The sequence below is a fragment of the Nuphar pumila genome, chromosome 6, assembly GCF_984573655.1.
Source record: "Nuphar pumila chromosome 6, dmNupPumi1.hap1.1, whole genome shotgun sequence".
Lineage (NCBI taxonomy): Eukaryota > Viridiplantae > Streptophyta > Magnoliopsida > Nymphaeales > Nymphaeaceae > Nuphar > Nuphar pumila.
In genome coordinates this window covers 131,418,334-131,435,367 of record NC_143254.1, presented here as the reverse complement: position 1 = coordinate 131,435,367, position 17,034 = coordinate 131,418,334, and the positions used below count along the sequence as shown (strand labels likewise).

The 17,034-nt window shown below is 43.2% G+C and overlaps 1 protein-coding gene and 1 pseudogene across 2 annotated transcripts; one reads left to right on the top strand and one right to left on the bottom strand.

The window, feature by feature from the left end:
• Nucleotides 1-3,190: 3,190 nt before the first annotated feature.
• LOC149836267 (uncharacterized) lies at nucleotides 3,191-15,560 on the top strand. 2 transcript variants are annotated; one of them, XM_090009094.1, is made up of 9 exons: nucleotides 3,191-3,350; nucleotides 3,420-4,494; nucleotides 5,761-6,107; nucleotides 12,049-13,437; nucleotides 13,531-13,704; nucleotides 13,810-14,152; nucleotides 14,254-14,324; nucleotides 14,422-14,544; nucleotides 14,714-15,560. In XM_090009094.1, the coding sequence occupies exons 2-9, from the start codon at nucleotides 3,573-3,575 to the stop codon at nucleotides 15,098-15,100; spliced, it is 3,756 nt and encodes a 1,251-aa protein (XP_089865220.1). In that variant the 5' UTR covers nucleotides 3,191-3,350; nucleotides 3,420-3,572; the 3' UTR covers nucleotides 15,101-15,560. The 2 variants fall into 2 exon arrangements, with proteins under 2 accessions (XP_089865220.1, XP_089865221.1); XM_090009095.1 differs by having other exon boundaries at nucleotides 3,191-4,494; nucleotides 13,810-13,960; nucleotides 14,093-14,152.
• Nucleotides 15,550-17,034, bottom strand: LOC149836266 (pentatricopeptide repeat-containing protein At3g12770 pseudogene; annotated as a pseudogene).

Here is a 17,034-nt window from a genome sequence, read left to right as displayed (position 1 = left end):
AACCACAAGTAATGAGAATTTTCTTACTTGGCAAATGTTCTTCTGATTCCAATGTTTAAAACTTGAACATATTCAAAGTTATTCAACCGTATTGAGAATTAGTGAATTACCATTTATAAAGGTGATAGTTTTGATCTTATGAACATTTTAGTGAATTACCAAGTTGACAGGGCATCACTAATTCGAAACCCATGGGAAGAGTTTCCGGCTGCAAGGTCGAAGTTGGGTGCATTTCCTGTGGGCTCAAGGGTTTTATCAACCAGAGCCCTGTCGATATGTGGCCAGTGACGAGGAGTTTTTTCCTTTACCCTAGCCAAACAAATAAAAATAAAATAAAATAAAGTCCTTCCTGTTGCCGAATTTTGTTTTGAAGAAGGCACCTTGCAAAATTCATCCTTGTGTTTAGGTTGGATGTCACAAACTCAGTTGGCTGGATAATTGAACCCAAAATCAGACCCAGCTTGCTCAGACTGACATCTTATCAGGTACGGGCCTAGACTCGTGACATCAACAGGGCTATGAAAATTGGGCATTGGACCATTTTGGGTTTCTTGAGATAATGTATGGTTGGGTTCTGCTAGTTATCTAGTTAGACATCAGAGAATTCATATCAGACCAGATTTATTTCAGATTCCCATACGCGTTATTAGTTTAATAATGGGTCAGATCGGAGTTGGGTCGTATCGGGTTAAATTGAAGTTTCAGAATTTTGGATGGCAGATAGGTATTGTTGTTTTTTCTGAACAGCATTGCCCACAAAGTTGTACTGGTATGTGGGAGCTTGTTTTGCCCTCAATGGAGAGATTCACGTGGATTGATCAAATGTGTGCAGATCCGGAGCAGATATCTGATCCGAATCATGAAATTGGGTTATATTTTATAGGATCAAGTACCCCATTTGAAGCCCTTGTGAGATGCTCATATCCGATCCGAACCCAGTCTGGCGTGAAAATTTTGTCTCTCACCTGGTTAGTTTTCAGTTGGGTTTCCATTATTTTTGCCGAGCCCAGAATTTTGAATCGCGGTCAGCTCGGTACCCGAACCCAGATCCGACCTATCAACAGCCCTAAGCAGTGTTTTAAAACCAGTTTGCCATCACTCGGCTCATCTTTGAGTAGCCCGTCACTCGGACGGGTCAATTTGGTGATTCGGCTGGATCATGTTAACTTTTATTTTATATGAAATATATAAGTATATGTACTTATTATTTATATTTTATAGTATTTTACCAATATATTATATATAATATACATTATATTTAATATAATATTATATTGATACATGTATAGTCATATTTTTATATATAATATACATAATATTTATATTATATTTCATATAATACTCACCCATGACTCCACTGAGAGTTTTGTTAAAGCTGGGTCACACCAGGTTTTTGACCGGGTCACTGTCCGATCTGGGCCAAGTCAACCGAGTCACTGGGTCAACTCGGCGAGCTTTTAAACCATGATCCTAAGTCGTCCAAATTCAAAACCAGGAGAGGTGCTATACCTGGTTGGTTTTGGGCTTGTAACGGGTTGGGCCTCCATTGGGAAGTGGGAACATAGACACAAATATCGGCCAATTTTTTAAAATCTTGTTGTTTAATTATAGGATTTTGAAAAACCGATAAAATCTTTTAAAAAAAATGTGATATTTTTTTTCAAAACATCATGATTTTATAGTGATATTATCACGTCATCAGCATGATATAGGCTCTTATATTTTGTATAGTTTCTTATATATTTTTAAATATACTGATATTTTTCAAGAAAACAAACTTTTAAAATTTATCACAAGATTTTCTTTTGCCAAGAAAATTCTAATAACAAGATTTGAGACTGTGATTGGAACTACCTGTGCCAAATCGAGTGCACATCTTAGAGATCTATGTATCAGGGACATTCCAATCCACTATTCTAGTACCAAGAGTGCAAAGGGGTCAGATTGGGGCCAGATCTTGCTAGATCCAAATCAAATTCTAAAATGTAAATATTATATCCAAAACTGGTTGTGGATTTGAATCAGATTCAAGGAGCTAAGGTTGAAAGGTAGTAATACTGGGTCTAGAAAAGATAGAACAAAAATAAGATATTTACATGTAAAAAATGCAATTGGGTTGGATTTTTATTTGGATCAACTTTAGATCCGACTTAAAATGCTGATCCAAATCCAAAAGTAATCCGATCAAACATATCCAAATCTGAACTGAATTCACATTCAGTTTTTACTTAAAAGATTCATATTGGCAAATAATATGTTGGACTCGGATCCAATATTTGACCATATCTGATTCTTTTTCAGTCTAGTATCGTGTCGTCTTGTATATTATTCTTGAGAAACTCCACAAAAATGGTGTCCCCTACACTGTTCTTTTTGTCATGTCCTAGTGACGCATTTTAGAGTCATCAAACCAATTCCAAACGTAAAGGGCCCGCAAAACGTGTATTGCCTACTACCGCTGGGAGCTGGTGGTGTGTAGCCAGCCGACTAAAAAATGACTTTTGAAACAACGCTTTTATACAAAAATGAGTTTTACAAAATTAGAATTTCATAGAAAACGAGTTTCACTTGAATTATATAGGTATGCGAGTTTCACTAGTGGCCCAAGAGGCTCACAAAAGAATTATGCTGAAAAACTTAACTTCCGCCGAGAAATTAGCACATCAAAAAGTTCGGTTAAGAGCGAAAGTGAGTCTCGTTGTTTAGATTTAAAGTCGAAACTATTATCCGTATAAAAGTAGAATTTCGTTTGTTTATGTAACCAAAACCGTTGTATGAATTTTTCATCAAACATGAAGATTTGGATTTTTGCTCTTTAGATCTCATTGTTTTGACATTCTAAGGAAAAGTGTTTTGCTAAAGGTAATGAACGCTAAAGCCGATTATTTTTTTTACGTTTGAGTGGAAAGTTAAAATCATAAAAAATACTCTCATATTCAGCGGAAATCAAGCGGCGGGGATTCGGAGAACACCCCCCGGCAAAAAAAAAAAAAAGTGTCATGTGTGATTGGCCTAGCCCGTTGTTTGTAGGTCATGCCGTAAACGAGGCTCGAGCTCACCATGGTCTCATCCCGGGCGAGTCGCTCCCGGCATTGACCGAGCCTCCTCTTGAGTCTTAAGATACGCCAAGCTACAAGCCGGCTGTCCGGACGCCAAATAAAGCATATGCCGTCGTTGAAGATACAAACCACAAGCCTGCTTGTTCTTCCGCCTCGCCATGGCGTCCCCAAGTCCCCGAGTTCCGCAGACGCAAACTTTCTGACAACAGCGAGAAAAACAAGGAAAATGGAGAGAAAAAGAAATTCCCTTCTTCAACGCGCAAAACCAAACACCGGAAACGGGCGATACATGTGAGTTGCATCTTCTAGGGTTTCCTTTCCTCTCTTCTTCCTCCGATCGTTCTGTTGTTCCTTTTTAAGGTTTCATGTGGGCGGAATCAAAGAACATGGATTTGCAATCGAACTCCGCATCTCGGCGATCGGAAAGACGGGGAACGAATCGTCGTTGATCCCGTCGATCTTCGTTTAGGGTTTAGGGTTTCGTTAGGGTTAGGGTTTTCAGGGGGGAAGAAGATGAAGGGGCGATCGCACCGGCTGCAGACGGCGGAGCCGGATGACTGGGTCGACGGCTCGTGGACGGTCGACTGCACCTGCGGCGTCACCTTCGACGACGGCGAGGAGATGGTGAGCTGCGACGAGTGCGGGGTGTGGGTGCACACGCGGTGCTCTCGGTTCGTCAGGGGCGAGACGTCGTTCACCTGCGACAAGTGCAAGAGCAAGTGCAGTAGGAAGGAGAGCGAGGAGACGGAGGTCGCCCAGCTGCTTGTTGAGCTCCCGACGAAGACGATGAGGATGGATGCCTGCACCGGCCGCCGGCCATTCCGTCTCTGGACCGACATACCCATCGCCGAGCGCGTCCACGTACAAGGCATCCCCGGCGGAGACCCGGCGCTGTTCCAGGGGTTGTCGTCGGTCTTCACCTCCCAGCTCTGGAAGTGCTCGGGGTATGTCCCCAAGAAGTTCAATTTTCAGTACCGGGAGTTCCCCTGCTGGGATGAGAAGCCCGTCGGGGAGGCGATGCCGGCTTTCGGGGCGTTGCTTGGGGGCGATCCGGAGATGCAGCAAGACACGAAGGTTGAGAAGGACGATGAGAACCCTGTCAACATTGGGGCGGATGTGCTCTTCTCCTTGTCGAAAGAGATCACGCTTAAACCAGAGAAGTTTGCGAGCCATACGGTGGATGACTGGGATCAGGAAGCACCACCATCTCCCAAATTCATGAAGCCCGACTGTAAAGCTGTGAGCAGCAGAGTTTTGTCAAACAATGGAAAGAGCGAGAGGACCCAAATCGGTCTACAGACTCTTCATTTGAGTAGGAGAAAGAGGGAGGAAGGATCTAAGTATCAGGCGGGAAAGAAGAAGGCAAAGGTTGGCCACAAGGAGGGGCATAATAAGAACAAAGTCGGGACTCAGGATCGAGTTCACCAATTTAGAGGTAAGGGGATGCTAATGTTGAACTGTTCTTGAATAGCATGTTGTTTTCGGAAATGGCTTCTGCTGCATTTTCGTTCCATTTGTTCTTTTTGTTTGCTATAGTTTTTCGTCTGCTTAGCTCACTCGATTCCAAATGAGAATGTATTGCAATCAGTTTTGTGGCATACGCTGAGTGCATAAGTTCAACAATGACCAGACTGTGAAATGTTATATATTCGCCAAACATTGAACAAAGTGTTATTCCTTGTCCTAAACTAACTCATGATTCCATAACAGTTCTCGTTGTAAAGTATACACGATGTGTTGATGCAGTGGACTAAATCAATAATCTAATGAGTTGTAACAACTGTATGCTTGATTTGGTTCTGGGGATTGACCTTTTTGTGGTAAAGCGTCTGAAACACGTTTTGTGACCCTTGTCTGAATTGAGCTTGGGTTGATCCTTTACTCGAATTACCAATTCCCCATACATGTCATTAGAAAGACAACCGGTTCTTGTCAGCACCTCTTGTTTGCTTTAAACATGTTTTCTGTTTCTCTTCTTGTTGCTTTCTGTGTGCTTCTCCTATACAAAGTCACAGTTCTATGCAGTTCTCATTGTAAAATATACACTTCACACATTGATCCAAATGACTAAACCAGTAGTCTTATATCTGTTTCCATTCGCTCCAACTTGGGAACTACGACTTGTTCATTCTACAAAGATTTTAGTTTTCACACTGAGAAAATTATACCTAGTCTCCTTTCTATTTTTATGGTCATTCTAGATAAATTTTGAAATGTTAAATCTTTCATTTAACGTATGAGTATGACCTCATTTAATGTGGCAGCGTCAAGAAAATTGTAATATCATTTTATTAGTGTGGTTGTGAGGGTTGACCCTTTTGAGAGCACATTTTTTAACACTTGCCTGAATGGAGGAAACATGACGGAGTTGTTGCTGTGCTTGAATTACCAATTCTTCATTTTGTCATTATTAAGAGAAGTGGTGCCTGAGAAGAAAACCTCTTATTTGCTTCAAACAACTTTTATCTTTCTCTTCTTGTTGCTTTGTTTGTGCTTGTCATTAACCCGATTAATGCTTCTTTGCTTCCTTTATTTGAGAATTTGTGCTTCCTACTTTTGAAAATATATTTGTGATTTGAGTAAGCCTGACAATATTTGAATGCTTTTGTGTGAACCATTTTAATAAAGTTCTTTTTTCATGCCTTCATTGCATATGGATATGCATGAATTTCATTTATGTTAGCATATCTCCTTTTTCCAGGATTTACACCTCCAGGGGATGCACCTAAAAAGGGTCTTGGGGAAGATTCAGATGTGGCTTTGACTGGTGCAAACATGCAGGTCTTGAAAATGGTAGACAAGAAAGATACCATAATATTGAGGTCTAACGTTAATAATCATAAAGACGAGGAAGAGAAATGTAGCAAGGCCGAGCCTAAGGTTGATTTCTCAACTGAGGCAACTGAGCAAACCTTTTTGCTAAAACAAGAAAATTTGAATGATGAAAAGTGCCATGGCCTTCTGAAATCTGGAGCTACCACTGTTAATACATTTACAAAGCCTTTAGCTGAAAACAAAGTCGCTGTAGGAGTTCCTGTCAAAGTTGAGGTATGCTACTTCTACTGTGAGACTAATGCTGAGTACTGTTATTTTGGTATGCCCGTTGGAGCACGGATATATATCTGTATCTATCCAGAGGGTCATTTGTATGGATATGCTACATGGTTATGATTGAAATTTGAAAAGCTTTAATTGTTTGTGAGAACCCTTTTTCCTCATATCTCAATTTTCTTATATTCTGCATCTAGGTTTCCTTAGTATTTTTGTTTGTGGAACTACTAAAGGATTGAAATGACAGTGTCTAGATGGATTGGCTACTTTTCTAGTGCACTGAGTTTTGATTCAACTAGTCCCTGTAACTCAAGGTTTAAAACTTTAAATCCATGGCAATTCAAATTGTCTTAGGACTTGTATGATCCTTGGACTGTGGCCATGAGAAATGTATGTTGATGGCTCTCAGATGTGTAGGTGAAGAATGTGGTGCACATGAAATATAGATAGGTTATGAGATCAGTCTTGGTTTGACTTGATAATTAATGAGCTTGTGGTGTCTAGGTTGCCGAATGCAGGATGAGAGCCTTTGTGATAAGGCAGACTGTCTAGCGTTACAAATATTAGGGAGAAATAAAACGAAAGAACTTGCAAAAAAATCATAGTTGGAAACACCTTTTGCCTTTTTGTTTTTCCGGCCTGGTATTAGAATGATAACCTCCAGTAAATTTTTTAAAGTACTAATTCCACAGCTGAGGAAACATGATTATGACTTTCCTGATCCCAGGAGTTTCATGTTTATATGTGCACATAGAAAACGATGGCAAAAATATAGGTGGAGTTGCAGATAGAGTGTTAACCAATCAACTAATCGTTTATTAATTAAAATTGTCAAAATTACATTCACATTGATTCATTTAGCAAAAATGTGATTCTTCGACGACATGGCACAGGAAGTTCTGATCTATGTGGAGGCTATTTTTATCTTTAGTATGATTTTGTGTAAAAGGAAGCTGCATTGATATGACATTAGAGAAATTAGGAAGAATGTGGAACATTTTATTGCTAGATGAAAGAAGAATTATGCATGTGTCAGGACCTGATTCCCAGAGGACTCGGTCCTGCATGTCCAGCACACAGAGCTGGCTGGGCGCAGAGGCAGGGCATGCGGCAGAGGCTGGAGCAGGGCTGGAGAGGCACACCCGGCTGGGCGTCAGGGGCACTGCAACGTCTCTGAAAGGGAGAGGGGGAGCCGTGTCCCAGGCAGGGGACACAGTCACATTTAGGAGGTGGAAGGGGGTGTGTCCGGGCAGGTAACACGGTCAGGGAAACCGTGCGGGACAGGTTGAGTCCCAAGCTGGGATTCGACCAAAGGGAAACCGACAGGGTTAGAGAGCAGTGTCTCTCTTTGCTGGTGCGTGCTACGGGGCAAGTGGCAAAGGTGGATGTCAAGGTCGATTGCTGGAAGGGAGATCTTCGATCTTGACAAGCCAGCGACAATGGAGATGGGCGGACGGGTGAGGGAGAACAGATCTTCCCTCAAAACAGGAAAAGGAACAAGAATCAAGAACTCTTTTTAGAAAATTCTTAGAAAAAAACATTGATTAAAAACTAAACTAACTAAGCATACATATTTATAGAAGTCACAAAATAGGGCAAAATAGGAAGAGTACACAGTCCTACCCTAGATTGGGGGTGGGGGGGGGGGGGCATCCCACCAGAGTTCCAGCCTCGAAAGGATTCCTTGTTTGGCGGGTTTCCCAGGGTGGATCCTGGAGTTGGGCGACAACCTGGGGCAGATCTTTCTAGGTCGGACCTAGGGAAGAAAAATGGTTTGTAACAATCGACCCTTCTCAAACATGCCTTGTCCTCTAGGCAAGAGTTCTCGAGAAATTGCTGCATCAACTGATCCTTCTCACCTCCAGGGTCAAACACTAGGCGCGAGGTTTTTCGTCGTATCCTGATGATCCAATTCGAGAGCATCTCCTTATTCTGCATATGTGGATATTTGTAGGGCCGAACATCGCCCGACTTGGCTCTAGGATCTCCTGGTTGGGCAACCGAGAAGGAGGGAGGCCTCTGGGCTCATTGAACATTGTTCCCAACTCCTGAAGCAAAGCTTTCAAATCAGTAGGGGTGTCTGTTGGGGCCATGGGTGCCCCGTATGCCGCCACCATGAGAAAGATTTGAGACACTCCTTTCCGAACCACCTTGGCGAGCTTTTTAGACCCAACAAGAGAAAGTGTCGTGGGAGGAGCTCAGATCGACACCTGATTGCCGGCGTATTCGAACTCCATCGTCATGTCCTTGAAGTTCCATTAGACAGAACCCAAAGATTGGAGTCACTACATCCTGAGTACCACGTATGCACCCTTTGATTGGCCATACGTACATGTTTGTTGTTGTTCCCTACCACCACCTCGAAGGGGTGCTAAGGGGTAGTCGTGCACTTGGCTCTCTTAGCCGTTTGCGCACACATGAAGTTGTGCATCGATCTTGTATCAATCAGCACAAAAATCAACAATTGTCGGATTCTACCAGGTACTCTCATCTAGGGATGGCAGTGGACCGGGGATACCGGGGCCTCGCCCCGTTTGGACCGAGGATGAAGGGCATGAAACGGGGATGGAGGCGGGGATGAAGGTTAAAATCTATCCTCGTGCGGGGATGGACTTACGCTCCGTCCCTGCTCTGCCCCGCCCCGCCCCGCCCCGCCCCGCCCCGCCCCGCCCCATCCCCAATCCTTTAAGGAATGACTATAGACCGAGGGGAAACGGGGGGCCCGCCCCGTCTCACCCCCGTTTGGACCGGGGATGGAGGACATGAAACAGGGATGGAGGCGGGGGTGGAGGTTAAAATCCATCCCCGTGCGGGGATGGAGGCGGGGATGAAGGTTCAGATTTTGAAACGGGGCGGGGGTGGAGACCTTGTCCCCCGCCCCGCCCCGGTCCACTGCCATCCCTACTCTCATCGTCTGAGGTACCTCCACACCGGCTAGTGCATGGTATGAGATATTTGGAACTTCCTCTGAATTGTCCTCCGCCGAATCCGACAATTCAGCATCACTAATCTCTTCTTTAACCTCGCTATCGCACAAGTACATTTTCAGAACCTTGCACTTGTGGCCTGGTTCCCAAATCTCATTGCAGTTATAGCAGAGGCTTTTTTTTCGGCACTCCGCCATCTGTTTGCGGGAGAATCACTTAACTTGAACTTTGGGGCGCGCTTTCGGCACCTGTGCTGAGTGTGTAGGGCGATCAATGGCCCTTTCTGAAGGCCTGAGAGGTGTGGTCTCATGTGCGGGGCAGGACACAGTTCTATTAGATGATGAATTCCCTTGGGTCGTGTATCTTAGAGTGGACGTAAACCGGGTCGAGTTCAACGCAAGTTCATCTTGGAGAGTTTCTTCTTGGCCACACATGCCAATTTGAAACCCTGCATCATGGAGATAGGTCTTGCGGCCTGGACCTCGATTTGCATGTCTGGTTTTAGACTTGCAATGAAAGTCCTTATCAAAGACTCCTGAGACCATCTCGTGACGAGGTTGCTCAACCTTTCAAACTTTACCTGATAATCGATAATGTTGCCCCGCTGACGAATCTTGGACAACACAACATGATGGTTGGTGTAGGCAGATTGATCGAACTGGTTCATGAGAGCCTTCGGGAATGCCTTCCAAGAGGGTGTGCCCAACTGGGTCTCTAACCAATGAAACCATCGGATGGCATCCTCTTTTAGGTAGATAGAAACAAAGGCCACCATGTCTTCATCTGACATTCGAGCAATCCGAAAGTATTGCTCGGCCTGGAACACCCAACTTGTCGGATCAGAACTGGCGAATTTGGGGAACTCAAGTCGAGGTTGGTGGGGCTTCGTAAGGTCTGTTGCTAGACCCCGACGTTTGGCTGCTCCCACTCGTTTCCCCATTATAGTCTTGATGATCGGTCAATTGGTCCAACCGATGTGGCATAAAATCCATCATCGTGAGAACACGTTGGAAACACTCATCCAACTTGTCGTTGAGCGCCTCCACATGCAGACCCATGGTTCCATGTTATGTTGGACCCAACGAGTCTCTCATCCAATAGAGTGGACTTTCCCTTGAAGCCTGTACGAATCATATCGCGGGTTTCTAGGGTACGAAAACAAGAAGGTCTTGGGCCCTTACTGGTTAGGCTCATGAAACAGAAAATAGTTTGATAATGGTACCAGAAGCGCAGCATGTGCAGTGGTCGAGTAGGTGTGGGGCTCTTGTACGCAAGACAAACATGCTCCGGGACAACATCGCAAGACAAACATGTTGGGCAGACAGTTGAGGGAGAACAGACCTTCCCTCAAAACAGGAGCAAGAACAAGAACCAAGAAGAACTCTTTTGAGAAAATTCTCAGAAAAATTCATTGATTAAAAATGAAGCTAACCAAGCATACATATTTATAGAAATCACAAAAGAGGGCAAAATAGGAAAGGGTGGCATCCCACCAGAGTCCCAGCCTGGAAAGGATTCCAGACTGGGCGGGTTTCCCAGGGTGGATCCTGGAGCTGGGTGGCAACCACTGGGCAGATCCAGGACTCGGGCGGATATTTCTGGGTCGGATCTGGGGCAAAAAAAGGGTCTATAACAGCATGACCTATGCATCTGATTATTAATGAAAGTGTAATAAGGAATGTAAGAAGAATGTTTCTGTAGTCTGATAGGGATGTAAGAAATGTTTTTCATATTTGTGTGAGTTCATTAGGGAGAGGGGAAAAGAAACTATACCATCTGAATATTTTCCACAATCAAATCCTAGGAAAGTCTAAACTGAAACTGCTGTGAAGCCTATTGAAGATTTCAACTTCTAGAAGACTTGTCCTGCTTTTTTTTTATGGTACCTGAAGTTTGGACCATACATCAAGCCAGCCATCTCAGCCCTTTCAAGAATGGGATTCCATACCTGCATGTAATCATAAGAGGATAAGTTATTTGGAGTCTAGTATTCTCAATGAGTTAACCAGTGAAAGAGGAGCGTCTCTAACCAGTTATATGCACTTGTGCAGAAATAGGATTGTTTATTAGAGTGCGTCTTGCCCTCAAATCTAGTGCCAACTTCCCCCTCTCTCTTTCCTGGGCCTGTCATCTGTTATTCCTGTTCCAGATGTATTGTCCTCATCAAAGACTTGTCAGCGGATACTTCTTTCAACTCATTGTAGCCATTTTTGGATGCATAAAATATGCAAAGCTGTCTAGAAATGTGAGCCTTGTCAAACATATCAAATCCAAGGCCAAGACTGACCTGGATTCTGGGTCGTGTCACACCTTGGAGTCAGTAAATGTTGGATTCTACTCAAACTATGGCTGACCTTTGATTTCTTTTTCTAATGTGATTTTTATGAATACTGTGTCATCACACTCTTTTTGAAAAAAAATCCAATAATACCAATCAGTTGGTGGAAATAAAAACCCACTGAAATAGGTATACGTGTAAATAAAGCAGTCATTGCAAGGCTATCACATTATGTTCCTTGAAAATTCATTTTTTGAAAAAATCATTTTTTACTTTAGAATTTATATTTTTTATTATTTAAAGCAAACCAAGATCTTCCCGAGGAAATCTTCTTGAGAAAAAAATTGCTTATTGCGAAATTTGATGCTGGTGGCTTATCATATAAGAACATACTTGTTCTTTTCACCTGGCCAAGTTGGGCAAATTGGTAGATGATCGTAACTGAAACATGAAATAACATTTCTTGATCCCTTTCATGATCAAACAAGTTTGATCAAGCCATGGACCAACCTGGCTTGTTTTCAAACTACTTTAAAGTTTGAATACTGTTGGAAGTGGTACTAACAAATGCTGGAACTATCCCGAGGAAGTATTGGGATCACATTGAAAAAAATGGAATACATAGTGTATGCTTGAGGGATCGGTTCATTGTTGTGCCAATTACTGAGGTTAGCTCTTTATATTTATATTTTTGTGTGGCTTTGAAATGATGCAGTCTACCCATTTGCCACAGGATCTTGAAATGAATGGTGTGTCTCTTCCCCGAGATGGTGTCCATCAAAACGTGAACTTAAACGGACCATCTGCCATGCCTTCTGTGGGGTCTCAATTATCACCTTACCAGCCAAATCTCATTGTTGATGTTTCTATGCCTGAAAATTCTGTGAATTTACCAAGGTTTGTACAGGCCATATTTGAAGCAGAAGTTGACCCAGGCACGCATAAAACAGTATCATCCTCCACTAGTAACAACAGAGATGTAGATGTGGAGCCTAAATTTAATTGTCAAATGCCTGATGGGACTACTGATCCCCTCATTCAGGAGTCTATAGCTTCATTTTCTCTGAAGTGTACTGCTATGCAGCAAAGTGGCACCTCAGACAAAGCTACTGAGAAGCTGCATGGGAATCTTCTGGAACATGATACAGTTTTAAGTGCATCTCCCAAAGAGAGAAAATCTTTGAATGATAGGGACGAGGAAGAATCACACACTTGTGAAGATGAAAGACTTGCTCGGAGTGGAGTCCATGGATCTAGTGAAGCTGAACCATGCAGTAAAAAGTTGGAAGAATTGGGGGGATCCTCTACATTGCAAGATGGTTCTTCAAAATCAAGGCGTGAATTGGGAGGGTCTTTTACATTGCAGGATGGTTCTTTGAAATCTCGGCATGAATTAGGAGGATCCTCTGCATTGCAGGACGGTTCTTCCAAGTCTAAGCTTGGTGCAAAATTTGTTTCAGGCTCATCAAAATCATCCAGCACAAAATCAAGCAGTTCGTCACTCAGTAGGCATAAACCGGTTATTGGAAAATCAATTCTAGGTGTTACTGCAAAATGTGCTGCCAGTGCTTCTGCAAATGATTTCAATTCATCATCGACTGCAAGAGATCATAAGCAGTCAGGCGCTTCGTTGTCCGCATCTGTGGCAAAAATACATTCGACTATGCACGGTGACAAATCAAACTTGTCAACGGACAATAAGAAAACTGATGCTTCATTTGGTGCGTTTGGAGGTGAAAACTCTCAAGAAGTGTCTGCGTCATCAGTAAAAGACAGGGTGAAGATCTCTCTGAGTTCAGGGTCCAGAACACTACATGCAAGATCAGTGATTTCTGCTTCAACTTCCAAGCATGGCACCTTGTCAAAACAGAAGGACCAAATACTTCCGCTCTCTTCAAAAGCATCACCATCTCATTCAGCAGCTATGTCTTCAGGTGCTGGGAATCCCCCTGTTGCATCACAGGATGTGTCATCTGTGCTCAAACAGCCAGCTTCAGATTCGTGTAGCAAAACTGAAAAGAACAATGAGTCTTTACAACCATCCATGAAGGTGGTGAATTCACTGCCTGTAATGCACACTAGTCTACCTGTTAGTGCATCTGCAGCATTAAGTGATGAAGAGGTGGGTGCAGGTTCTTTTCTGTTTCTGTATTCATCAAGGCTTTCTCTTAATTTTTTCACTAGCTGATAAACTGTTGTCATGCTGGTTTTGCAGCTTGCGTTACTGTTGCATCAAGAACTTAACAGCTCTCCCAGGGTTCCACGGGTATCACGGATGCGTCATGCAGGAAGCATGCCTCAAGGGGCTTCGCAAACAACTTTCAGCACACTTGTCAAGCACTCCTCTGTTACGTCACCAGCTTCTGTTGGTGTAAAGGATCATAATTTGGTATGTTGATTGAATGATTCACGTGGGTGGGGTTGGGGGTAGGGAAGAAAAGAAAGATGCATTTGGATTTACTAATTCTGCTAAGCTTTGTTATGATTCTTGCAGGTGCCAAGGAGGAAAACCAAAGATGACACAAGCAGGGAGAGTTCTAGGACGATGCTGGATGATGCAAGAAAGGGCAACAGAAAAGCTCCTTCTGAGCAGAGACCACTGGAGGAATCCAAAGTTGATGATTCTGCTCGAAGGGATGTAGGCGGTAAGTCTTCAGAAGATTTTGGTTCTGTCAAGAAGACTACATCCCTCACAACCAGCACGGTTGGCAACAGTTGCCAGTCTTCCTCTACAGAGGCCAATGATCAGATTGTTACTTCTGTACGTAATCCTGCAGGAGAATTATCAGATGATGATGCCACTGCACTTGCTGGGGCTAGCACACATACTTTGCCAGGTAGCTCAGACTATGTCTTGTTCTCGATGGGAGTCAAATCAATTTTATAACTCTTTTATTATCTTACTCGATTTTCTAACTCTTTTATTATCTTACTGCAGGTTTAATAGATGAGATTCTCAGTAAGAACAAGGAAATGTCTTATGAAGAGCTTTGTGATGCTGTACTTCCGGTATGTTTGTTCCCTTGGGAATGGTGATTTCTTAAAGTCTTTTATTGTGTGTATGTGCACACGCGCTGATAGCGTGTCCTTTTACCCTCTCTGGCAGCACTGGCATAATCTGAGGAAGCATAATGGTGAGCGATATGCTTATTCAAGCCACTTGCATGCTGTACTCGACTGCTTGAGAAATAGGAATGCATGGGCTCAACTTGTTGATCGAGGGCCCAAGGTATGGTAATTAGAAATTTTTTCATTATTGAAATATGCATTCATGTATTAAAATATAAATCGTTTTTCTTGCCTGGGGCTCAAGTCTCAGCACTGTCATTGTTAGAGCAGCTTGTCATGTGTACTTTTTCCATTCTATGAGTTTCTAAATTGGAGTAACTTTTGTCCAGACGAATTTGAGCAGGAAGAAACGCAAGCTTGACGCTGATGCTGATGCTGATAACATAGAGCCTGAGACCAGAGATGGCAATACAAACACTTCAAAGTTGAAAGATGAAGAGGGAGGAGGAACTTCTGACTCACACCAAGAGGATGTCCCAAAGAGAAAGCGCAAGGCTCGAAATTCCAGGCAGTTGGCGCTGCAAGGCAGAAGCTTGAGGAAGAGAAAAGGCAAGAGGAGGTCGAGGGCAGTGGTCACTGATGATGATTATGATGCACTTTCAGCTTCAAGTGGTGGTGCTGAGAGCAACTACAGTGAGGAAGAAAGTGAAGGTGCAAAGATTGGCACTATGAGAAACAAAGTTTCTAGTTCTGATGAGAGTGAATCAGCTCAGTAATTTAAACTGGTAGTCCAGTTATACTCATTGGAGACTGCAGTGTTGCCATGCTTTAAGCTTGTCACTAGTACATCCCTATATGAATAGTGGACATTTGTCAATGAGCTTCAGAGAATGTGTGAATTCAGCTGCATGAACAACCTGTATATTGTCAACAAAAAGTTTTCCCTCTTGACCAGACATGCAGAAGGAATTCCAGTTGAAGATGGTAGCTCGTGTACTGCAATTGTACAAGCGAAAAGGAAGAAGTATGTCAGCGGGCTAGTGTATATACTGTAACACTAATCTGTAATTTTTTTAATCGAAAGCCATTTGTTGTGAACAAAATTTCTGTAATCTAGGATTTAAACTAGAAAATTGTCTGTAAGAACCAAGAAACTGAAATTTTGTGCTGTATTTCATTGTATCTGGACAACTTGATCATGAATCTTGGAAAATTTTGCTTTTCTCTAGCCTTCAATATATCTGCTTTCTTTCATGCATGTATTTAAACTATCAAGAATACACAAAATCTCATCTACTTGTGGATGAGTTGTGTTGGTTGCAAGGAAGGCATGAACACTGCCTTTGACCTCTATCCAACTACACCCTGGCTCTTTTTTCACGCTTTCTTCCTTCATTCTCTCTCTGATCTCAAGCATCTCATTCCAATCACTTGCTGCAGCAAAGATATTTGACATGGCTACATAATTACTGTGATTTTTGGGGTCCAACTGGAGAAGTTGGGTAACTCTCAATCTACTGAAATCTGTATCACCATAGAGACTGCAATAGTTGAGAAAAGCTCCCCAGACAGTGACACCTGGTTTCATTGGCATGTCTTTCATGAAGTCATAAGCTTCAAGAACACGCCCGCCTCTACAAAGGAGATCAACCATGCAGGCATAGTGCTCTTGTTGAGGTGAAACTGAATGTTTCTCATGCATGGTTCTAAAATAGTGCCAGCCTTTGCTAACAAGTCCCCCATGACAGCACGCAGAAAGCAATGCAATGTAAGTTATCCCATCCGGTTGTATATTCAACTCCTGCATCTGTTCAAACATAGACAGAACTTCCTTTACCTGCCCAAATTTGCCGCATGCGGAAATCATGGCCGTCCAGAGAATAGTGTCTTTCACAGGAACCAGATCAAATACCAGCTTTGCAGAAGCAAGGCAGCCACACTTGGAATACATGTCGACAAGAGCGTTACTGATTACCAAATCGGACTCGTATCCTTCTCTTATACTGCAGCCGTGGAATTGTTTGCCCTGATTCATGGAGGTCAGTCTGGAGCATGCACGAATGCACATAGCGTAGGAGAAATTATCTGGCTTAACATTGTCATAACTCATTCTGTACATGAGTTTCAGGCCCTCTTCTGGTTGCCCACATTCTGCGTGACCAGAAATCATCTCGTTCCACGCAACCAGGCTTCTAACAGGCATCATGTGGAACAGTTGCCTTGCAGCATTCATGTCAAAGCATTTTAAATACAGGCGCAGAAGACTGTTCTCCACAACTGAATTAGCAGGTGCGCCCGTCACCAGTAGCTGGGCATGGATCTGCCCTCCTTGTTTCAAAGACTGCAGACCGGAACAAGCAGATAGAACCGCGGAAAATGAATGACAATTGGGCCCCACACCCTCCTGAATCATCTGCGAAAACAAATTCAGTGAGTTGACATACTGCCCCTGCTGCGCATGACCCACAATCAGGGAAGTCCATGAGACCACATCTCTGTCAGGCATTTCCTTGAACAGCTTCAGGGCATCCGCTAGATGTGCACACTTGATGTTGAGATCCATCAGAGCTGTAGCCAAGACGATAAATCGGTAGAAACCGCGTTTTACAGCGAGGGCGTGCATTTGCCTTCCATTGTCAAAGAGCTTCAACCTCGCAGACGCCTTGAGCACGTCTGCGATGGCGTATTCGTCCGACTTTGTAAGGGACAT

Excerpts from the sequence above, each read along its gene's own strand:
- LOC149836267 (XM_090009094.1), top strand. The coding sequence starts at position 3,573 with ATGAAGGGGCGATCGCACCGGCTGCAGACGGCGGAGCCGGATGACTGG. Across the intron at positions 13,705-13,809 it reads GTGTAAAGGATCATAATTTG|GTGCCAAGGAGGAAAACCAA; the intron begins GTATGTTGATTG and ends TGATTCTTGCAG. Across the intron at positions 14,153-14,253 it reads TAGCACACATACTTTGCCAG|GTTTAATAGATGAGATTCTC; the intron begins GTAGCTCAGACT and ends ATCTTACTGCAG.